Source organism: Cottoperca gobio, chromosome 11 (genome assembly GCF_900634415.1).
Source record: "Cottoperca gobio chromosome 11, fCotGob3.1, whole genome shotgun sequence".
NCBI lineage: Eukaryota > Metazoa > Chordata > Actinopteri > Perciformes > Bovichtidae > Cottoperca > Cottoperca gobio.
Window position 1 is genome coordinate 5,023,277 of NC_041365.1, and position 24,380 is coordinate 5,047,656.

The 24,380-nt window shown below is 42.3% G+C and overlaps 2 protein-coding genes across 5 annotated transcripts; both read left to right on the plus strand.

Annotated features, from left to right (window-relative positions):
• The first annotated feature begins 11 nt into the window (after positions 1 to 11).
• LOC115016096 (zinc finger protein Gfi-1b-like) lies at positions 12 to 4,062 on the plus strand. The gene is made up of 7 exons (XM_029443762.1): positions 12 to 365; positions 1,304 to 1,402; positions 1,753 to 1,905; positions 2,088 to 2,213; positions 2,360 to 2,392; positions 2,977 to 3,093; positions 3,183 to 4,062. Exons 1-7 carry the CDS (start codon positions 176 to 178, stop codon positions 3,851 to 3,853), a joined length of 1,389 nt encoding a protein of 462 aa, XP_029299622.1. The 5' UTR covers positions 12 to 175; the 3' UTR covers positions 3,854 to 4,062.
• Positions 4,063 to 4,611: 549 nt separating this feature from the next.
• On the plus strand, positions 4,612 to 24,073 carry ankrd28a (ankyrin repeat domain 28a). Of its 4 annotated transcripts, none has more exons than XM_029443554.1 (29): positions 4,612 to 4,885; positions 12,475 to 12,558; positions 13,322 to 13,400; positions 15,109 to 15,179; positions 15,650 to 15,850; positions 15,935 to 16,022; positions 16,145 to 16,287; positions 16,473 to 16,580; positions 16,671 to 16,775; positions 17,501 to 17,579; positions 17,669 to 17,783; positions 17,943 to 18,025; positions 18,107 to 18,170; positions 18,295 to 18,363; positions 18,523 to 18,663; positions 18,845 to 18,956; positions 19,124 to 19,150; positions 19,517 to 19,591; positions 19,717 to 19,918; positions 20,067 to 20,154; positions 20,286 to 20,403; positions 20,847 to 21,069; positions 21,188 to 21,275; positions 21,361 to 21,444; positions 21,548 to 21,696; positions 21,913 to 21,995; positions 22,343 to 22,425; positions 22,504 to 22,595; positions 22,698 to 22,996. In XM_029443554.1, the coding sequence occupies exons 1-29, from the start codon at positions 4,859 to 4,861 to the stop codon at positions 22,994 to 22,996; spliced, it is 3,180 nt and encodes a 1,059-aa protein (XP_029299414.1). In that variant the 5' UTR covers positions 4,612 to 4,858. The 4 variants fall into 4 exon arrangements, with proteins under 4 accessions (XP_029299414.1, XP_029299416.1, XP_029299415.1 ...); XM_029443552.1 differs by lacking the exon at positions 4,612 to 4,885 and adding an exon at positions 9,895 to 10,050; XM_029443556.1 differs by lacking the exon at positions 19,124 to 19,150 and having other exon boundaries at positions 4,613 to 4,885; positions 22,698 to 24,073.
• The last annotated feature ends 307 nt before the right edge of the window (positions 24,074 to 24,380 follow it).

The following is a 24,380-nucleotide window of genomic DNA, read 5'->3' on the forward strand; positions in this document are numbered from 1 at the left end:
TTGTATTACATTGGTATAAAACATTGGTATAAAACGGTAAATTGTTGTTCGTGAGAGGGCTTTTACTTTGAAAGGAAAAAAGCGGAAATGTCCTTTTCATTCCGACTGGTTCACTTCCTTGTTTCCCCACGTGTATGGTTCCGCGTCGAGGTGGAGTTTTACACATGTCGGAAAGATGAGTCAAATAGAAGAACTAAAAGTGTTTGTGTCCGAGCGGCTTCATGCTGCTGCGTCTGAAATATTAGGTGCTTTTGTAAAAACAATAACGGATTACGAGGAGCAGGCTGCCCGTTTGAAGGAAGAAAATGACCGCCACCGTTCTCTGCTGGACATTATCCTCAAAGCCAAGTTACCTAAAAAACAAGGTATGTCCATCCGAGACCGACTAAAGAATTGTAGTTTTTAATCCTAGATCCTCTCATTTCTTCCACTCTTGGTGGTCGTCCTCTTTCCCCCGGCTGGTAAAATATAACAGCTAAATAATCTCATCTGTTTTGGCAACTAACGTTAGCTAAAGTTACATTTAGCTACTTAGCTAGCTTCTTCGATCATTGCTGCAGATTGTTCTAACGCTAACACTGAACACACTTGGAAATCCAACATCATTATTCCTCTGTGACATCTGGACAATGTTATGGTGTTTGTTATTCACGATGCGAGTCCACCAGGCTCATTTACTATAGCTATAGACAACAATACAGCTAGGTGAGGTTTGCTACAACGAAGTATCAGCAGGGGTTTTACTGAATATCCCACAAAAACACACAATTGAACATTTAAGCATTAATAATGTTATTTGGCAAATGATCTCTCTATCTTAATGCAATTAAAATTGTGCATATTGCCAAAGCATATTTAAATGTTGAAAGGTAAACAATAAATACATTGCATTAACATCAATTAAATAATCACTCTCTCAAATCAATGCAATATTTTTTATTGGCATGAATGGTAGATTGTATTGCCAAAGCATCAAAAGAATGACGTACAATTCATAAAATCAAGAAAATCTATTAAACCTAGCTGTGTGTGTGTGTGTGTGTGTGTGTGTGTGTGTGTGTGTGTGTGTGGGGGGGGGGGGGGTGTGTGTGGTGCCTGGGTACTAGAGGGTTTTGGTGGTTGTGTATTGCTTAGCTAAGAGCAAGGAATTATTAAAAAATGATCCCAAAAAAGAAAGTAAATCTTTACAGAATTATAATAACAACATCGTATATAGCATCTCTCCCTCTCTCTCTCTCAAACTGTTTTTAATGCAACATAACAACTACTATTTACTTTTGTTTTCGTTCTCTTTTCTCTGCAGGAGGTCGCTCCCCCAAAAGTACTCCTGCTGCTGCAGGCCCAGGTGCATCAGATTCAAGTCCTGCCCCCAAAGGCAAAGAAACCCCCAACTATTCCAGTGGTAGGACTTAAGTCTAACAATACATTCTCCTCTTCAGTCAAATCAGTTCATTAAGATCCTCTGTGAAGCAAAAAAAAACTGAAGTTGTCTCTAAGTTGCACTCTTGGTCGACGTGATTGTGAGTGCTCATTGATTGTGTGGTGTGTGTGACCGTTTGTGATTATTGTAACAAGGTTCATGCTGCTCTTTAAGCCAGATCATGTTTTTCCTGTAGTGACATAATACTGATGATTCTTCTTATTCCACCCTAGAAGGGAAATAGGCATTTCAGTCATTCTCTACAAGGCCTTTCGATGAAATGCCATACTATTCTGTAAAGTAACTAAATGATATCTTTATTTATTTTCTAGGCTTGCAGTGCGTCTTCACCTCACGCACCGACTTACTGAAGCTTGCAGGCGATGACAACTGTCCTTACTGCTTGAAGAGTATTCAAGCCACTGAGACACATTTGATGAGAAAACATTATCCCAATGCGGTCCACTTCACTGAGAATGGCACTGGTAAGTTTTATTGACATCGAAATCAAAATACAATGATACTCTCTGCATTACAATGGAATACCTTAGTCGATCAATTCTCAAGCATGCTCGCTGATGAAAACATAATAAAACAATGTTCTTTTAAGTGTCCAGGCATTTAAGGTGTTTATTTGTGGTAAGTAGGATATATTTTCTCTTTTCAGAAAAATTTGTTATACCCTGTACATGCAGAGATTTGATCCAGGGCAGAAGTCACTGGCACTGCCCATTCTGCGCAAAGATCATTTATCGGAAATGTAACTTTGAGGCGCACATATCTAAACAACATGGTATGTACAATTTCTGTGAATTCTCACGACTTTACTGTTATTTACCATTACTTTTTTTTGTTATAAAAAGTATGTTCTCAGCTCTGCTTTACAAAGCTGCTGTGAAAAAAAGTATGTATTGACTACAGTGTCTTTTTACTTTACAGGTTACGCAATACTGCAGCAAAGCCCAGATGCAGGTTAGTTTACAATATGTCGGAGGCCCCTCAGTTGTTCTTAAATGATTCATTATTAGCCGTTTCAGCTGTGAACACTGTTCATTCACTGTTAATTGTTAATATTCCTTGATTTAAAAAAAGCAGCACCTGCATAGCTATGCATTCATATTCGCAGCAGTAATAACTTCTCTGATTTAAAATACATGGCTTCCCCATGCTTTTGTTGTTGGAGTGCCAGAATGATACAACCTTTTCGAGAAAAAAAATCTGGACAATTTTTAGTTTATTTTTAGTTTATTTTGAATGCAAAAAAAAGATTTGACTTACTCTGAGGAACACTGGGACATAGGATAATCATATAATGAGTATTTCTTCCTTTTTTCTCTTTACTTTCTATTACTAGAAGCATATTCTGAGTTGCCTTTGCTACAAGGATGCCCAGTTAGCTTAAAACTAATGTGTGGAAGCATACTAAAAAACAAAAATGTGCTGTGTTGATGGGCAGTAGGTTGATTTTCATTCACTGAGAATGAAAATCACTAAAAAAACTAATATTTGGCAACCTTTCAATATAATTAAATACATTGCTCTGTCCTTCCCCTTAGTGATGGATCAGCCCCCCGTCTCTGCCTTTGAGGGGGTTCCCCTGAGTCTTGAACCTTGGAGTCAGCAGCAGGACAAACAGGCCTCACGGCTGCTTCAAGTTAAAGAAGAAGAAGAAGGTAGAACAACTTGTCATGCATACCTTCCCTTTCACTGCATGTACAAACCTGTGACAGAAACAACTGAATGTGTTTTTCTTTATTTCCAGTGAGTCATCCTGAGTGGCAGAACTCGGTGCAACTGCAGATCAAAGACGAGCAAATACAAAAAGGTGACAGTCAAATGAGTGTGGAGGCAGATCAAGCCAAAGACCCTGCGTTTGACATCGTCATTGCGGACAGTTATATACAAGATCTCGGCGAAAGCAACAGTGTGGAATGCAGCAAAGGACATCCTCTTCCTAATTCTTCAACTCCGCTGGAAACGCAGCCTGACAGTGGGGATGGTGGATTATTGCAGCCAGCTGGGGAATCTCAGCACACCACACCTTGTTCTAGTGTAAAGGCTCTCAACACCAAGAGGAAAGTGCATTTGAAAAGGTCTTTACCCCCCTTGAGTTTGAAGATAAACAAATCAACAAAACTATCTGTCAGTCGAAAACACACAGGTCCTCATAGTTGTAAAGCATGTGGAAAGACTTTCCATTACATGTACACACTAAGGACACATGCACAAACACATGCAGTGGATAAAATCCACATTTGTGGAATCTGTGGGAAACATTTAGCGTCCAAAGAGGGTTTAGTCCAGCACCTTCAAAGCCACACAAAGAGAAACAAATGTGGTATATGTGGGAAACACTTTTCTAATAATTCCCGTCTGAAACGGCATAGCAAATTTCACAGACCAAAGGGTCTAAATGTGATGTCATCAGCATAAAAACCACTAATGGGTGAATTCCAGCAGATGTGAAAAATGTGAAAAAAGAGCTGTGATCATTATTATCTACTAACTGGAAGATACCAGTCCAGTAGGGTAAACAATTCAGTCCATTAGCTGGGCAGTATGTTGATGTTTATTGTGTATATAATTGTATTCATATACAATTTTGTAGACATAACTTGAATAAAAAAAAATGTGAAGTTAGATTTCTTTCCAGTGTACATTTATTTTCATAAATCATCAGTTTGGAAGTTAGAGGCTTTTTGGTATATGCATTCTGCCCCCTATACATGTAAAGACACCTGATTTAAACTCAAGTTCGGGGAATGATTTATCTTTTTACTCTTATAAATAACGAAAAATATTCATTAGTTTTATTAGGTTGTAGCGTCTGCACTATGTAATTATTATCCCAACTCAGTATTTGAACTGCTCTTGGGCTTGTATGACGAGCCTTTATCCTTTGTCATTATAAAAGCTGAAAATGTGTCTGTTACACTAGGAACAGGGATCTTTTGATATCTCATAATCAATAATTTTAAATAATCAATTCTATAATTAATTAGTGTGAATATGTGTCCACTGTTTAAGTTTTCTATGGAATTCTGTTAAGGACAATTAATGCACTGTGGGTTATGAGAAATTAAATCATGATGAAGTTACAGGAAAGTAAGAAGACACATTTTTGTTTACATGACTATGACAATGGTCATTCAGGACCTCACCATTATTCCTGTAGAATGGACTGTCCCTCCAGCCAATCAGTGGGTATGAGCTGGCGGTAGTGTTAGCTGGGTTTATGTTATGTGCAGTTTGTTGACTGCTGTGTTTTGGTCCCGACTTTCCCGTTTTCTCATGTCTGTCCCATGATGTGGGTGAGCGTGTCCACGGCAGGAAGGAAGAGGGGGGGAAGCTGCACCGTTTTGAATCCGCTCAGTTTCCCCCGGTGAATTTACAGTAACTCCCCGGGTGACTGCCTACTTTTGGTTTTACACGGGGAATATGGCTGTGTTGAAGATACAAGACCAGGTAACGTTATCTAACTAGCTAACATTTAACGTCAGGTTAAGTTAACTCGTCGGTGTCACATTATAAAACTGATAACTCTGGTTTGTTTGTGTAACGTTAACACCATGTCACATTGAATGTTCATTTTAGCTTAACTTTACTAACATTAAACAGCTACGTTTATTCATGGTGACTTACACCAATCTTGGTAATGACATTTTAAGAATAAATGTTTAATGGCTAAGCTAATGTTGCTTGCTATCGTTCTTACAGTTAACTAACGCTAACTCAACTGACATCTGACATGTTAGCTTACTAGCTAACGGTAACCAGTTAAACACAAGTTAACGTAAGAACCTTGCTACTGTCGTATAACCTGTTGTCTTACGTTAACTTAGCTCGGTTAAAAACGGCCACTTTCACGCCAAATCAATTACAACGCGGTCGTTACTAAGTTTTCTTTGGTGTTTTTGACTTGCTGTTTGTTGCTGTTTGTTGCTGTTTGTAGTGGTGATGGACTGGTGCACACAGCTGGATAGCTACGAGGTTAACAGGGTGGCTAACTCCCTTGCTCTGCTTATGCTAGCTAGCAACTTGAACTCATGCTATACAAGTGCCACCTCCTCTGTACGATTCTTAAAGTTGGTGAAACGTATTATCTTGAATTGGATTGCTTATTAACGGATTTAACTGACTGATTTTCTACCTAGGGAGTTTGCTTGGTCAGCTGTCCATTTAAGCTCCCTGCACATTTTCTGTGGGGAAGCTGTGGGTAGTCACCTGTTGCTGGAGATAAGAAAAGCTGTCAGACTAAAATAGCAGGTGGTGCTGGTTTCAAAGTCTCCAGCTGTGGTCATGATTTAGTCACCACAAGCTTATATCAGTTCTTATAAACACTGCTTTGACCTAAAGGCGGTGATAAAACAGGACATTGTATTGGGCACATGCACCAGTAACTAAATAGTGGATTTAAAACATGTTGTTTTAGTCACACGATTAATTGTGTTAGTGTATGCATGTGCTTGATAGGTAGATGGAAGTAATTCATTAGGAAAACCATTCAGTTAGCCAATGTATCTATCAACAGTTTATATCAAGTAAAACAAAGTTTCTTGGATACAGCTTTTTAAACATGATATTTTGCTTTCTCTTCTCCTTTTCATATGATTGTAAATTAAGTGCAATTGTTTTGCAACTGTTAGTCAGACAACTAGAAGTGTTAAAGCTACGTTGGGCTCTGCTAACGTGTGATAGGCATTTATAATTCTTTATTACATTTTACACTAAGTTTTTACATTTTAAACTAAATGATTTACAGATGATTATAATGATAATATTAAGATAATAATTGAATTAGTTGAAGTAATTATGACAAACGCATGCTTTGAAATAGAAATCCTGTTATGTGTTGGTTCAGAATTTGCCTAAACCGCTAGCCTTTAGTAAAATATCATTTTGTTACTCTGGAGTAAGAGTTCTGCAAAAATATTAACTTTAGTCAAAGTGGGTCAATGATGGCACAGCTCTGTCCTGGTCTGACCAATCTTCCGGACAGGCTTGCAAAAGACGGAAGAGTGTGTGTGTGATTAGATCACCCTCTCTATTCTCCATTGTTTTCTGTAATGCTTGCTGACAGAACTGGACAAAAGGACAAAAATAGTTCCACATAGAGGGAAAGGAGTGAGTGTTACTTATGGCAAAGGCTTCTGTTTGTCCTCTAGAGGGCATCCTGTAGCTTTGAAGCATGCACAGTGTCCTAAGGCTATGGTTCTGCCTGAAGAGAGAGATGGTAGAGGCCATAGATATAAAACAATAGATGTGACATGTGACCTGGGTCCAGTTTTAACATTTTTTACCAATAAGGTTTTTTATTAATATATTGAGCTTAAGACAACTGTGCCTGTCAAGAATGAACAAAAAAACATTTTGATTATTATATTTCCAAGAGAAAGAAAATGCTTTTATGCATGACGATTCACTTCCTTGTTTTGCCTTTTTTCTGGTCAATCGGCAAAAACTTCTTCTTGTCTTTATGTTTACTTGTTTGGCATATAATCTGCTGCTTAGCGGTCATATGTTAGAGTAATATTAATAACTTTGTTATAAGGTAATGTTACTAAATGTTACCCCTGATTTCATATCAGTGTATTTTGGTGCATTCAAACTTTAGTAATATCAGTTCTGTTACTAAGAAGTCCCCAACCACCGGGCCGCAGATCATTTGTTACCGGGCCGTATTTTTGTATTTGTAATATTTATTGTAAACATTTTATTTATTTAGTTATTCTGCATGGTATTTTATTTAGAAAAATTAAATAATGTGCGTAATATAAAATGGAATAATTACATTTACATTATATATGTAGTTATTAAATTCTATGTTTTGCACTTTGTGTGTTTTGTTGTGCCTGCCCCCCCAGTCCGTAGAAAAATTGTCTTGCATGAAACCAGTCCGTGGTGCAAAAAGGTCGGGGGCCGCTGATTTAATGGATAGCTTGTGGTGGTGTGCATACCATACATGTAATGTCAGGACAACAAAGATTACCCTCTTGTTTTTAAAAGCCTTGAAATCTCTAGATGTTCGCATCGGCATCTGGGATTATATTACACACAGTGCATCCTGTCGCAGGGTCAGAGCAGAGGTCAGTGCAAGCTGCATACTTTCACTTATACATGCACACTGTCACGCTGGGTCTCTCACATGAAGTAAAGCTCAGGGTTTATATTGGAATTTTTATTTGTGTTTATTTACGATAACATTGGGCCTGTATCCTCTTGTTGGGATCAGGTTCACCTTCTGTCTGTTTTCCCAGTGTCCCGCTGCTGTAGGAGCACTAGCTCAGCCTTAATGGAAGAGACATTTGAGTTCTGCCGGCCTCATGAAAAGCACATCACAAAATAGATTTTTCAAACTGTCATGCTGCTCGTGTTTAGGGATGCTCAGTTTGTGTTGATCACGCTTTACTTTATGTAAAGGTTTTCCTGCCTATTCCACATGCTTGCCTTGGTTGACCATGCCTCTGTGTCCTGATTTCAACTCTACACACGCAACTCACACAAAGACCCATTTAATGGGTGCTGCTTTGTAAATATCTTTGAGCTACGTTCCTGAGAGTATCCCCAATGCTATCAAGTAGGATAGACAAAACAGTGGTTGTTTGTTTATATAGTTTGCTTCCCAAACATCTGTCTTTGTTTGTGCCTTTGAGGCAAATCTGTAATGTCAACTCAGGCTGCTGTAGGAGCAGAAAGATTGTTAGACTGTGTTTCTTATTATGTTCATAAATGGTAAGCCCATTAGACTCAAAGTTTAAACCTGCAGAAAGACTCCATCCAACTGAATTGCTCCCTCTCATTCGCTTTCCCTTGCACTGTCCCTCCCTCTAGAGTTAATGGGGTTGTGTGGCTTGGCAAGATTGCTCTTTTTAGGATCTGCGTTGAATATGAAGGAGACTGAGACACACACACACACACACACAGACATGCACGTACAGACTGGTCTTGTTAGCTACCCTCACATTCTCTGGCAAAGCCAGTTTGTTCCAGTTTTATAATGAGGAGATGGGGACTTTTGAAGCTGTGCCACCAATACACCAAAGAGATACTGGAACACATGCACACACACACACGCACACAAACGCACAAACACGCACAAACACGCACAAACACGCACAGACACTCGCACTGTTCTGGTATCTTTTATTCTCTCATGTTTAGAAGGAAAGGCAACTTCTATTTTAGCACCGACTTTATGGAGATGCAGACCACTAAAATCTTAGTTAGTAATTCTAAAAATAATGTTGTAGTGCACATGGTTTAGATTTTACCATGCTATGTGGATTACAACTTTTTATATTACTTTTAATGTGTAATACCAAAGATCAGAGCTTTGTTGCGTGGAACAGCAATGAATCCATAAAACAAGGATCAGAAAATCACAATACAGTAGTAAACGTTCAGATATTCAGACAGTATATTGAAGCTCTCAACAAACATCACATTGGTTGCTGAAGGTAGCAGGGCTTTCAATAAAGAATCAATAGTGCTGCATCAACATTCACTACTGTAGCGTCTTCACGCCACTTTTGTTATTACACCTAAATGAACTCACAGAGGACTCGTAGACCAGCACTGACCAGCAAGTGGCCTGATAACAATCAGGCATCAAAATAGGGCCTTTCAGTCCAGTATTTCCCGCTTCTCTTGACATTCATTTTACTCTTTTATCTCTTATATGTTTTGCTCTCTCTTATTCTCTGGACCTTTTACATTCTGTATCATTTTGTTTCTTGGTTAACTTCCTGTAACCAGTTTGCACCCATTGCTGTCCATAGCCCCCTCTTTGTCCTTTGCTCCATTCATCTTCAGGTTTCTTTGTGTTTTCTAGTGCTCTAAGTACCTGCCTACAATTATTCCATCTCTCTCTGCTCTTCTATTCATACTCCTCTCTCCCCCCCCCCTTCCTTCTCCTCCTTTCCCTCCTTTCCCTCTCTCTCCCTCTTCTTTTGAAAGAGCTGGCTTCAGCAGTCTGCCTGAAACGAGCGACGCATACCCACACATACATTGGCTGCTGCGGCCCCCGTCCACGCTAATCACAGTGTCTCTCTGCGTATGCGTGTGTTCCTGGCTGCAGCACAGCAGTGAGGATATGTAGCTTCCTGTGCGCTGCTAGGCAGCACAAGCTCATTCTGCCGCATGCCGCTTACTGCCACCATTACGCAGAGGAATTCCCTGCTGTCTCCGCTACTGCTGTTCATAGAGAGTGAGAGCGTTGGCTAGAGAGAGGAGGAGAAGAGAGAGGAGACATGCAGCAAAGCAACACTGGCAGATAGAGGACACAGCTGGAGTTCATATTGGATTTTACATGAAGATGTGCAGCGTTTGTTTACGAGGAAATCTCTCTGTTTATCGGATTTATTGCTGACGTTTGTGCTCCTGAATTGCGCACGTATGTAAGAGGGAACACAGTGTATTTATGTGTGAGAGAGAGTGTGAGTGATTGTGTCTGTGTGTGTGTGTGTTTGTTCCTGATGCGGTCAGAGCGGGCTAGTCGTGTGTGTATCGTGGTGCTGGAGGAGGTGGAGGAGGATGAGCCCTCCTCTTCACCCCCATCTCCCCGGCCCAAATCATCCCCAGAACGCAGATCCCATCATGCCTCTCGAAGGGCTGCCGCTCAGGAGGACAAGGTGAGATGGGTCCTTCTGTTTGGTTCTTCATTGATGGAATCACAGTTTGCTCATTCAGCGGTGGTTTTGCCATGATTTAAGGTTTATATACAGCTTATTGTACAAATGACAACCACCACCTGGGTTTTAAACAGATCAAAGTACTGCTCCTACCTGGGCTGAAGTACGTAGTTGCATGTTCCATTTCATAAAAATACAATACACTGCCAACACTTGTCATCCTGTGCTAAATTTAGCACCAAACACAATCACCAATATAGCCTGCTATGTGAGATGACTGCCGGTTTGTATAGATTATCAGCGAGGCCTGGGCCTTTGTAGTCTCCAGTGTTGGCTTATAAAGGGCAAGCCTACAATTGAAACAAAAGTAGTGAGTCTTTTCATCTTATGAAAGCTGCTCTTTGAAGTTTACACTGAGAAGGAAAGTCAAAGAAGATGATGTGCTGGCTCCACTGACAGTTTGTGCTCTTACTTCGTGTCTACCTTCTCCAATCTCTGACATAGTTGCAGTGGTCATCAGTGTAGGCATGAGTAAGATGCCGGCATGCCTGACAGCCCCACTTATTTTTAGGTGGGACGAAATGAGAGAGGGATGGGGAAAACTGAGAGAGGCTATGAGTAAGGAGCAGATCTGCATCATAAAACATGTATAGTACTGAATGGTACAACTTGGCAGCCATTGCTAGGGGACAAAGTGTATATGTGTAAATCAACAAAGCCATGTCCATGTTCTTATGTTTGTTTATTTTATGTCTGCATTCTCAATAATGTTGCAGCAAGAAAAGCACTGCTTACAGTGTATTGTGTATTATCAATCTTACTTCCTAGTTAAAATCCTTACTCTAATTACGTGACGGATAGTGACATATAATCATGACCACAATAACTAGCATGTGTTGCTTGTGGGGTTTATTTCCAGGCAATATATTGTAAATGCAATTATCAGCTGTGCAAGAAAAGTATTTACATAGTTTGCAGACTTTCATGTAACAATAACAAAGCTCATAGATCAAATATAAAATGCAGGCCAAAGTTCTGTTGTAGATGAATTAATTTCACTTTGTTTTTTACTTCAATGTTCAAGGTTCTCTTATCTGTTATCCAAGATAAAGTTGAAGTCACAAACATAATAAATTGACCATAAGTGTGTGTGTGTGTGTGTGTGCGTGTGCGTGCGTGCTTGTGCGTGCATGTGTGTATATTGTTTCACCAACTCTCAGGCCAATCTACCTCACACCTTTTGTGTTTGTGTTGCGGAGGAACCGAGTGACTGAGTGACTGAGTGACTGAGTGAGTGCCGTGCGTGTACTTATTTGGATCAGCGGTTCTGTATGAAACTGCGCAAACCCAGTCCGCCCGGCCGGACTTTGCTTAGCGCATGTGCTAGAGATGCGATTCAAAATCCTCACAACAGTGCGGCCACGTCCGCTCCCTCTCCTCGCACAAGCAGTGGTGCTTTACTGTGGCTGTGGTTACGGGCATTGCCTTTGCAGGTCATGTTGTATTAATTGTAGACAAAAGGTTTAATATGTGTAAATGTGCGATAGTCTCTCTGTAACATAACAGCCTGTCATTAAATGCAGGTGTGTGTGCGTGAGTGGGGTCTGAGGGTCAGCGCTAAGTGATACAAGTTACTTTCGGAAGAGTAGAGGAGAAATTGCAAATGGTACAGGTGGAAAAACACAACTAAATCTTCTTGGATTGTCCAAGAGAAGGAAGGAAAAGAAGTTAGTCCATGTAATATATTAATACCAAGGTCGACCTTTTGCCCAGTCCACCCTTGCCTAGGGCATTCACATTCAATGGTGTTTTGACTTTATTGAGCCCATAACCTTGTCATGGGAGCTTTTGCATTCATGATGCGTAGACTGTAGCGTTGCTGCCGTAAACGCATGCTTAGACTAACTTCGAAATCCAAGAAGCAGCGGCACAAGCACATCCTGAACGAGCACTGCACTAGTAAATGTAATAGCATTAAGAGGTGTTCCCAGGATATTTATGTATCTGTCATTTATTTGCAGCTTCCTCCTTTTTGAGAAAATTGTACATATTTTCTAAAATACATACACCTTGTATACATTTTTTTAATTGTTCCACTCTGTCATTTACATCATTATCAACTGGCCTCAGACCACATGGCAACAGGGCACAGTTTTAAACCCCCACAGACCCTCACACATTGACGTAATGGTGTGTGTTTATGTGATGTATGCTGCAGCTGCTACTGTCATAAACAAATTGGTGATATACAGCCGTGTGACCTATGGCTCTTTCCCAGCTCAAGATTATAGTGTCTGTGTGTGGGACTATCCCATTTGTAACTCTCACTGATAACATCCTGTCAGCGTAGAAAATGACTGCCTTGCAAATCGAGTATGTAATAGTGTACATCAGCATTACCTTGTATTTTCCTTGCCTCTGTAGCCGTCTCTGTTAAGAGCCATCTTCAACGTGGACCCAGATGAAGTTCGCTCCCTCATATTCAAGAAAGAGGATGTCAACATTCAGGTAAGTCACTCTCATCTTGCTATTTCGCCTTATTTTCTCACAATATAAATGTTTTTGTTCTGATGGCACCCCTGTGTATTTGCTTTTCACACACACACCATGACATATAAAATACACCAAGGAGAGCAGCAGTAAGACAGCAGGCTACAATTGATCGCTTGACTGACCCAGAGTGCCTTCTGGCTGCTTCCCCGTTTTATATAGCTGTCAATCAAGGCAGGACACATGAACTAGAACACTACCCTCTCCTATCAATAAAATACATACTTCCCCCCCCATCACTTTTGCTCTCTGGATCTTTCTGAATATATTCCCTCAGTCTACGCCACTTTCTGTTTTCACAGTCTTTGTTTTTCTAGACTGTCTTTCTGTGGGGCTATATTGCTGGGGTCATCACACTGAGTCTTTTGTAGTCAGCAACATTGGCCCAGACCCATTGCAGTCACATGACATTAGTTTATAGCCCCACTCTGTTAATTGCTCTCCACTGCACTGAAAGAGAGAGAGATGGGGGTGCGGCAGCAGAGTGTATTGAAGTGATGGAGCGGACTGAAGAATACAAGTGAACACATGATGGATGTTTATCTCCTTGTGGCACTAGTCTCATGTTTCTTGTGGTCTGCAACAGTGTGAGGTCTATAGATTTAGTTTGGAGCATGCCCCATCGTGATGTGTGAGCATGTGTCTCAAAGCCAATGTCTGTGTTAAAAAGTAATGCACATGCTTACATTTCTTTTTTGTGTATTTTGGGATCTGGTGTCAGGACAATGAAAAGAGGACGCCTCTTCACGCTGCAGCCTACCTGGGAGACGCTGAGATCATTGAACTGCTCATCCTCTCAGGTAAACACCGCAGCTATCATTCAGCCACCCAGTCGATTTCATTTCCACCTAATATCCATCCACCAATAGTATCAATTCTACTTGAAAGCTTACTCATCCCTATGTGCATCCATCTTGTCCTGTTTTTCTATCTGCACATCCATATTAGCCTTCCTTATTTTGTCTTGTTTGATATTTAATTTAATAATTCCCTTTGAATATTTATACATTAACTGATTGATCATACTCACACTGCAATGTTTACAAGTAATTTATTCTCAAATTAAATCTGGTAATCCTAATGTTTTGTAAAACTAGAGAAAAATGTAGTAATTGGGCCCAACTATTTTAATAGTTTTTCCTATTACCTGTCAATGTCTTAGAGCGATCACATGTGTTTTCATTGCACAGTAAATGGTTTCAAGGTATACTGAAGTAATGTTTTTGTCGGCCTTATTTTAAGATTGGAACCATGTTAAACTAAATTGAAAACAAATGTATCGTTTGTTTTTCAACATCTTTGAAGAAACACAAGATTTGAGTCATAATACGAAAGATCCAGCCGTGCCTTCCTAAGCTCTTCAAAGCCCCTGCGTGTTCCTCATTTCTCCCATCCCCACGTGTTGCTCCCATTTCCCTCAGTACTTTCCATGCCTGTGTGTCTGCTCTGTGGCTGTCACCCTCTCTTGGTGACTTGGGGATTTATCAATCATCTGATGGGGTCTATGTTGGCTTGACTCTCTGTAAAGTCAGCTGTGCACGTGTGTTGTGTGTTCACTGTTTCCCAATCATGTGAAGAGCGAGCAACAGGTGCAGCTTCAGGGCTATTTTTACCCCAAGCTGTGCCAAAGGGGATCATGGAAGTTCTATATCTTCCAGGCACTGTTGTCTCACAACACCCCCTTCCCATAAGTGATTTGAAAAGCCTTTTAATCTAAGTTTGTCTTCAAGCTGTTCAATCTTCATATCCTGACCCTTTAATGTATCTTTCAATGATCAGACCTGATTCACCAAGTCTAGTCTCTCTCTCTCTCTCTCTCTCTCTCTCTCTCTCTCTCTCTCTCTCTCTCTCTCTCTCTCTGTCTCTCTCTGTCTCTCTCTCTCTCTCTCTCTCTCTCTCTATGTCTCTCTCTCTCTCTCTCTCTCTCTCTCTCTCTGTCTCTCTCTCTCTCTATGTCTATGTCTCTCTCTCTCTCTCTCTCTATGTCTCTCTCTCTCTCTCTCTCTCTCTCTCTCTCTCTCTCTCTGTCTCTCTCTCTCTCTATGTCTCTCTCTCTCTCTCTCTCTCTCTCTCTCTCTCTCTCTCTGTCTCTCTATGTCCTCTCTCTCTATGTCTCTCTCTCTCTCTCTGTCTCTCTCTCTGTCTCTCTCTCTCTCTCTGTCTCTCTCTCTGTCTCTCTCTGTCTCTCTATGTCTCTCTCTCTCTCTATGTCTCTCTCTCTCTCTCTCTCTCTCTCTCTCTCTCTCTCTGTCTCTCTATGTCTCTCTCTCTCTCTATGTCTCTCTCTCTCTCTCTGTCTCTCTCTCTGTCTCTCTCTCTCTCTCTGTCTCTCTCTCTGTCTCTCTCTCTCTCTATGTCTCTCTATGTCTCTCTCTCTCTCTCTCTCTCTCTCTATGTCTCTCTCTCTCTCTCTCTCTCTCTCTCTCTCTCTCTCTCTCTCTCTCTCTCTCTCTCTCTCTCTCTCTCCCTATGTCTCTCTTTCTCTCTCTCTCTTTCTCTCTCCTCCAGGAGCCAGAGTTAATGCCAAAGATAACAAGTGGTTGACTCCTCTTCACCGAGCTGTCGCCTCTTGTAGTGAGGTAACTAATTACACAAACACACGTGCTAATGTGTACTGTGACTGTGCGTCTCACATTTAGGTTATCACAGATTTTCATACCTTTGAGAATCCCCTGTTAGATGAGACAAAGTCAACCTTACTAAGAGGGCTCACCCACTGACAATAGCACAACAACAAAAATGCAGACTTGCAAACCACTGTGGTGGCAAAAACACAGGTTAGTGCAGCAACACACATACCACATAGAGTATCTTGTAGCATTAGATGGAGAGAACCTATTCTGCTTGGTCCTGGGAAAACATGCCCAAACTAACACGGCGCCCCTCAGTGCTATTGTCGGCATGAAAGCCCCCTAAGAATAGCAAAGACTTTTATATCCACCCCCACATATCTACCTGCGCACTTTTGCATGTACTTTGTTAGTGCACTGAGGCATATGAGAAGACCTGTCTGTCTGCACACTCTGACCCATGCTCACTCTCCATCCAGGATGCGGTGTCAGTGTTGCTGAAGCACAGTGCGGATGTTAACGCCCGAGACAAGAACTGGCAGACGCCGCTCCATGTTGCAGCTAGCAACAAGGCAGTGCGTTGTGCCGAGGCTTTGGTCCCGCTGCTTAGCAACGTCAATGTGTCTGACCGGGCGGGACGCACTGCCCTGCACCACGCTGCCTTCAGTGGACATGTAGAGGTGGGTGTCCTGTCGACACACACAGAGACGCGTATATGTATCACATACATGTCAGCATCTAGTTCATTTGCTTTTGTGTGATAGATGGTGAAGTTGCTGCTGTCTCGAGGAGCTAACATTAATGCATTTGACAAGAAGGACAGGAGAGCCATCCACTGGGCAGCCTACATGGGTGAGACTGTTATAATGAGCGGTTTTTAATGCAAACACACGTCTCTATCTCTCCCTACACACATGTCTTGAATTAGTTGCATTGGCCTCATGTCATTTCTTCCCCTGCTTCCTCTGTTTCAGGTCACCTGGAGGTGGTGAAGTTATTGGTAGCCAGTGGAGCAGAGGTCGACTGTAAGGACAAAAAAGCCTACACCCCGCTCCATGCAGCTGCCTCCAGTGGCATGAGCAGCACCGTGCACTACCTGCTGAGCCTTGGGGTCCACGTCAGTACAGACACACACATATGCATGCACGATTCATATTCTCGCATGCCTCCATAGTGAACTTTACTATTTACAAACACTTTGGGCTCCTCCGGACAGGCACGGACCCAGCTAAAGCTTTAACTTTTTTTTTAACAAAAGTCAACAAAATGCAATAAATATTGATTTATTCTCTCCTTGCGTAGGTCAATGAGGTGAACGGCTATGGCAACACTCCGCTCCATTTGGCCTGTTACAATGGACAGGATGTGGTGGTCAGTGAGCTTATAGAGGCAGGGGCCAACGTCAACCAGGTGTGTGTGTGTGTGCGTCACCCTGTGCAAGACAGTATGTGCGCGGTGATTGCGTGTGTTTTAATTGTGTTGTTTGGTACCTCGCTTCAGGTGAATGAGAGGGGTTTTTCTGCTCTCCACTTTGCCTCCTCTTCACGCCAGGGGGCGCTGTGTCAGGAGCTGCTGTTGGCCCACGGAGCTCACATCAACATGCGGGTATTTGCTTTATATTGATACATTTGGAAATGAGTATATACATATAAGGAAAAGAAGCCTGTGTCCTCAAGTGTATGTTCCCCAGTATCTATTAGAAAGTTGAAGTGACAGTGTTGTTAACACTTTGGTAGCAGTGATGGAAACTGATAATAGATCCCCAAAGCCTCAAGATGCAAGGCCATATGGATGATGACGGGGGGGAGGGGGTGGCTCCCTAAGGCTGCAAGCTGCTCAGGGAATATGTGTGTGGGTGTGTGTGTGATCCACGAGGGGATCTCAGATAGCTTCTGTTCATGCTAAGCTTTCTTACACTCCAGGGTTCCATTTGACTCCCACACTGTCATTTACGTGCACTGCAACACTGATAGACATGCACACTGTATAGACTCCAGTTCAGTTCAATCACTTTATCATCCCGGACGGACACTTGATTTGCAGTCGGGTGTGCAAGATTAAAAAACAGTACAAAACAAAAACAACAATACAAAAACAAAAGGTAAAAGAAATATTCCTGTACATACAATATACAGAACATAATAATACACAAGCCAATCTCTAAAATACGAAATCACATGTGCAAATTAAGCCGTTATTGCACAGGGAACAAAGGAGTTTTTACTCTATTGTTCCTGTTAACGGTGTACTCTGAGGTAAGATTGTCTACAGAAATCATAATCCTCTTCTTTGTCCCTCTCTGCTTGTCTCCACTGTCTCCATCTGTCCAGAGTAAGGATGGTAAGACTCCCCTCCACATGGCAGCTACACATGGAAGGTTCTCCTGCTCTCAGGCTCTCATCCAAAATGGTGAGAGCCCCTACAGAGTGCTGTCTGCTTCACTGCTGAGTGTTTTAATGGAAATACATACATTTACCCTTTTATTTATGTGTGTATAGGAGCTGAGATTGATTGTGAGGACAAGAGCAGAAACACTGCCCTTCACATCTCTGCCCGCTATGGCCATGAGCTCATCATCACAGCACTCATCAAACACGGAGCCAACACCACCAAGTTAGTAACAATTGATATTTACCCATCCGTCTGTGCTTTAGTAATAAGAAGCACAAATAAAAAGGGTCAAATATGATGAACTTTCAACCTCCTTTTTGTTTTCTTTCTGCAATGCAACTCTCACACCTTACCCTCCTTCTCTGCCTTAAATCTTTTCAGGAGAGGCATCCATGGGATGTTCCCTCTACACCTGGCAGCTCTCAGCGGCTTCTCAGATTGCTGCAGGAAGCTGCTGTCCTCAGGTACATTCATGCTGACACCATTCTTGTCACTAGAATCACCTAGTTGACATCCTAATTGATGCTGATCGCATATTTTCGCAGGGTTTGACATAGACACCGCTGATGACTTTGGAAGGACCTGTCTACACGCCGCTGCAGCTGGAGGGTGAGTCATCATTCCTGCTTGTTGTTGTTTCATTTCGGAGCTTCTTTTATGATTTTCTTTGTTCTCAATTTAACAGCATTCACCCTTTTTTTCTTTCTTTTACAACATATGTCTGTCCAACCAGGAACTTGGAGTGTCTGAACCTGCTGTTAAACATAGGAGCGGACTTTAACAGGAAAGACAACTTTGGAAGGTGAGTCCAAAGTTCACGTTTAATTCTATCAATACTGGGAATGAAAATAAAATGAGGTCTGAAGACAGAGGAAGACATGTGACCACATGTTGGGGAGTAGAGGGAGAGTATGGAAATAGGCAAAGATAGGAGCTGATGTCGACTCTCTTACCGTCCCAGGACTCCACTACACTATGCATCAGCCAACTGTAACTACCAGTGTGTGTTTGCCTTGGTGGGCTCCGGGGCAAGCATCAACGAGCTGGACCAGAGAGGCTGCAGCCCCCTGCACTACGCTGCTGCAGCTGACACGGATGGAAAGTAAGTTCTGCTCTGTTTGACATTTTTTATGATATTTGTTATGACATACTATACTATGACTTTATTAATGACTTTTTCATGGACTATCATTTGTATAGCACACTACAGTTCAGAGTTATGTATCAAATAATCCTCAGTGTCGGTTGAAAAAACATTTCTGTCCTCTATTTTGTGTTTTCAGGTGTGTGGAGTACCTGTTGAGGAACGATGCTGATCCAGGAGTGCGAGACGGACAGGGTTACAGTGCGGTGCACTATGCCTCAGCTTATGGACGCACACTCTGCCTGGAACTGGTGCGTACATCTACCACACGGAGTGAGAAATGTTGCGTGCCCTACGGACCGTCAGTACATCTGATCACTTCAACGTGCTGCGAGGTTTAAGAACTGTAGAGAAAGCTACAGCACAAAAGTTCACTTGTCATGGTATCATAAAAAGCCTTTGTCTGTGTTTCCTTTAGATGGCAAGTGAAACACCTCTTGATGTGGTAAGAAAGACCCTTAAACCATCCACTGTAAAACAATGAGCCCCTGTAGTGATTGATTCTTTGCACATAGCTCCCTCTGTTGGGCAGATGGGGATCATAGTGGATAGATCATCAGGTGAAACTGTTATACCTCTTCTGTCTTGTTATTCGCTTGATAACAATTGGCAAACTTGTTCAACCTAAAACTCTTTGTAGCACGCGCCTTTACAAACACCTTAATCTCTCTTTCAATGCATTTGGAGCACATGGAGCAGTGTGACCATGGCTAAAGTCTTTGCAACTTTAATGAGGCAGTGTTTCGCTGTGTGAAAACCTGCATTTGGATTTAGTAATATGGGGACGATATCTTTTATTTCTTTATTTCAGTTAATGGAAACATCAGGAACAGACATGCTGAGTGACTCAGAGAGCCAGGCCCCCGTCAGTCCACTCCACCTGGCGGTGAGTTCAAGGATTATTCAGTGTGTCTGTATTTGGCTGTTTGTCTCATACAGGATTTCACTGCCTTGTCTGGTATTATTAGACATAAAGAAGTGTCTGTTGGTGTGTGTCTTACTCTGATTTAGGCGTACCATGGACACTGTGGAGCTTTAGAGGTTCTGTTGTCGTCCCTGTTGGAAGTGGATGTTTGCAGCCCAGAGGGCCGGACCCCTCTCAGCCTGGCCAGCTCCAAGGGTCACCAGGAGTGTGTCTCCCTGCTGCTGCACCATGGCTCCTCACCCATGACCCGGGACTACACACACAAAAAGACAGCCATACATGCTGCAGGTATACATACGGACAGTTACGCACACAGACGCATACATCTGTGGTTTACATCACATGACTGAGGTTTATTTTCTGCCTTTAAAAATGGAAACATGTTGTTGCTTTAGAAAAATAAGTTCTAGCATGTGTGTGTGTGTGTCTGCCGTAGCTATGAATGGCCACCCAGAGTGCCTGCGCCTGCTCATGAGCAACAACGGCCAACACATTAATGTGGACATACAAGACACCAACGGACAGTGAGTGTGTATGTGTGTGTGTATCTTAGTTTTAACTGAGATTATTATGCTTCTCTTTAGTTCGAGGAGATTACTTTAACTAGTTTCCTAAATAAAAATAAATAACTGTCATATTTCCTCCCTTTCTATAGGACTCCTCTGATGTTGGCAGTGCTGAATGGACACACAGAGTGTGTGTACTCATTACTCAGTCAGGGAGCCACTGTGGAGCTTCAGGACCGCTGGGGGAGGACGGCACTACACCGAGGGGTGAGACATTCACACATAGTATAGTGGATCTCTGGAGCCTGATTAGACGGCCAATCTGTGTCGAATCATTGCAGAGGCAGTTAAAATGTGGCTATTAAACAAAGGATAGGGCTATATGGGGGGGCTGAATGTGTGATGTTCCCGATGAATCATGATATACATATAGCCTATTTTTGGTATGAAATATCAGCCCTTTGATAATATTGTTTATAAAAATGTGAAGATAACTCGTCTCCCTAGTGTATTAATAAATAACCATGTAGACTAAGCTTCACAGTCCACATGTGTAGGGCCATCGGAGGGAGATCAATAAGCAAAAACCAACATGCTTTGATAATCAGTATAAGCGAGACTTGACCAATCAGACAGGTACTAACGCCTGCTAACACAAGAAGTGTATTTATAATATTTCATTATACTATACTTTCCACTCTTTCACACAGGCGGTGACAGGCCAGGAGGAGAGTGTGGACGCCCTCCTCCAGCGGGGGGCCAGTGTGTGTGTCCGAGACATCCGGGGCCGTTCCCCTGTTCACCTGGCATCCGCTTGCGGCCGTGTGGGTGTCCTGGGTGCCCTGCTGCAGGCCACCGTCACCACCTCACACAATCAGACACACCTCACTGACAACCAGGGCTACACCCCACTGCACTGGGCCTGCTACAACGGTACTGGGACACAGCATGACACACTTGAGAAACATGTCTGTTCTGTATGAAGCCACAGCAAAGTAGTATTCACGTCTGTTCCTCCCTTTGTATCTCTTTCCTGTCTTTGTTTTCCTAGGATACGATGCTTGTGTGGAGGTGTTGTTAGACCAGGAGGTGTTCAAGAAGATTAAGGGCAACTCTTTCAGCCCACTGCACTGTGCTGTGTAAGACCACGTGTACCAATGAATGTTTTTATGTCGACAGACACTGGTCTGAGGGTGTGTGACAGTGTGTGTTGTGTATTTTCAGTATGAGCGATAACGAGGGAGTGGCTGAGATGTTAATTGACTCCCTGGGCACAACTATTGTTAACACCATTGACCCCAAGGGCAGGTGAGACATTTAAACAGACTCTTATTACATCATGTTTTTCTGAGAGTTGTTTGGGTGCACAAGCTCCGCTGGTATATTGTCAACTGTGTTTGTGTCGACGCAGGACCCCCCTTCACGCTGCAGCTTTCTCCGACCATGTGGAGTGTGTTTCCCTTCTGCTGAGCCACGGAGCTCAGGCTAACGTAGTCGACACACACACACACTGCACACCGCTGATGATGGCAGCTGTAAACGGACAGACCAATACTGTGGGTCAGTACATCCACTGACTCATAGATACACTATTGGCCTTTTTCTTCTTTTCTTTTCCTTCTCATTCCTCTTTCTGTTCTTCCTTTTTGTCTTTATTTCCTCTTTCTTTCTTTCCTTCTTCATTTATCCCTTTGTTCTTCCATCCTTGTTGTTTTTTTTTTTTGCTTTTCATTTCCAAACCTTTGACGTGTAGCCATCTCCTTTCATGTGTTGCAGAGATGTTGGTGAGCAGTGCTAAAGCAGACTTCACACTACAGGATACAAACAGGAACACAGCATTACATCTGGCGTGCAGCAAGGTAACAAGCATTTTATATTCACTGGCCACCATGAATTCTGGTTATTAAGAGGTCACCAAGGGTCTCTGACAAAAGGGAAGAAAACATAATTACCCAGTCAGTGTTGAACTCTTGTTGGCTGGTGGAAAGGTCAATTACACATCCAAATGATGGGGATTGTCTTCATTCCCACAAAATGTCCTAAAAAGTGGATTTGTACTATGGCTTCACACGTGAGAAATATACAAAGGAGGTAATAAATAAGACATTAATTTATTAAGTCAAAGTGAATTTCTTATTGTGCAAGACACCTACGATAATACTTATTTGTCATTGTTGATCACCTTGTTGCTCTCTGTTCCTCTCAGGGTCATGAGACGAGTGCCTTGTTGATTCTAGAGAAGATCAGCGACAAGAACCTCATCAACTGCACCAATACTTCTCTCCAGACGTGCGTAGGCAGACACTCGGCTGTGCTTACTAAATTCAGACTGCATTCATTTTAACGTCACCCTCCACCTTCTTTCAGGCCCCTGCATGTAGCTGCCAGGAAGGGATTGACGGTGGTGGTGCAGGAGCTGCTGGGGAAAGGAGCCAGTGTGTTAGCAGTGGACGAGAACGGTCAGCTTTCATCTTTACGCTGCAGCACATGCCTCACTTTTCACATGTAATTCTAGTTGTTTTTATATCTTTTTAACACTCTCGCTCTTCTCTTATTCCTAGGTTACACTCCAGCTCTGGCCTGCGCTCCCAACCGTGATGTGGCCGACTGTCTGGCGCTCATCCTCAACTCCATGATGCCCACCTCCCCTATGGTCACCATAGCAGCTTTGCCTGCACATTCTCTCACTCAGACAGTCATCAACCACCACCCGACCAACAACCACGTCTCCAAAGGCGTGGCCTTCGACACCCTTCCCCCTCTGAGGCCTGACCTTGCCTCCTACTGCAGACCGGAGCGCCCGCTGTCCTCCATCACTGGGGACGATGAACTGAATGACTCAGATTCAGAGACGTACTGAGGACCTGCTATTGGACAGAGCCCCACAATACTGGCAGGCTAGCCAGCCACTCAGGAGCCTTAATAGACCACTGACAAGGAGCTACAAGAGAGAAAAGAGGGAGAAGATAGAGCCAGTGTGCAGATTATTTTTAGGTAAACTACTTCAAATCTAAAAATAACCCCTTGTAGTAAACCACGTTTGTTTCCTTAAGGTGCAGACTCATGGGGGTGGAAAATAATGTACTAAAATATAGAATAAGGTGAATACGCACTACATTTCTCTCAGACAGCATCACTGTATGGTCAGTAACATGGCCTGTGTCTTTTTTTAATTTAAAGCAATGTTGTTTTTCTTTTTAAATGAAGCTCCTACTCTTTGCTCATACTTTATAGAGGGCTTACCTTTTCCACAGTTTTCCTTCAACTATTACTACTAGAAGAGCATCTACTGAAAAAAAAAAAAGCTTCAGAAGACTCCTTTTTTTGGCACGATTGTCTAAAGAAAAAAAAACGAGGGACAATCTTATGGGACCAGGAGATTGATTATTGTTTTCTCAACTGTGCTTTTTGAGTTTTTATTAAGAGCCTTCATGGCAGACACTGGTGGCTGTCAGTCACGCACATTTGTGATGCTGGGTCATTGTTATTGAACCACTTTTCAATTCCTAGGAGAGGAAATCACTATTGAATCCTATGAATTTATTCCAAGTGGAGACTGAGGACGGCAGGTGGATGTAAGACCCATTTACTGTACGATGATTGGTCCAGGAGTCGGATGATTGACGACCCGAATGAGTGGCTCAAGGAACTTTGAACTTGCAATGCTGTAACTACTCAATGTCTGTACTGTGTGTGTGTGTGTGTGTGTGTGTGTGTGTGTGTGTGTGTGTGTGTGTGTGTGTGTGTGTGTGTGTGTGTGTGTGTGTGTGTGTGTGTGTGTGTGTGTGTGTGTGTGTGTGTGTGTGTGTGTGTGTGTGTGAGAGATAAATAAATATTGCCTTTTTAGGAACAAGCAACTTTCAGGCACAGGATGAACGCTACTGGTGCAATGTTTGTAAAGATTAAGTAATGAACAAATAAAGATATTTGTTTCTGATTTATTGCAGTTTTATATTTGAGAGCAGACAAATGTTTATTAATGGTCTCGGTCAGAACATTTGTTTTTTCAAATAACTTTTTAAAGGTGCTTTGTGAAATGTCTGCGCCACATGCTCCAAACAAAACCTCTACTACTGGCTCCATACAATCTCTACATTTACACACGTCAGTTATTTAAAAAAAAAACTTACTAACAGCAAGGCAAGAATACGTAAAATTCAACCAAATTGCCAACATATGTTAGATGTTGCTTACCCGTGTAAAAGAAGTGTTAACTGCGCCACTTCACGCATTACAAGCGACTG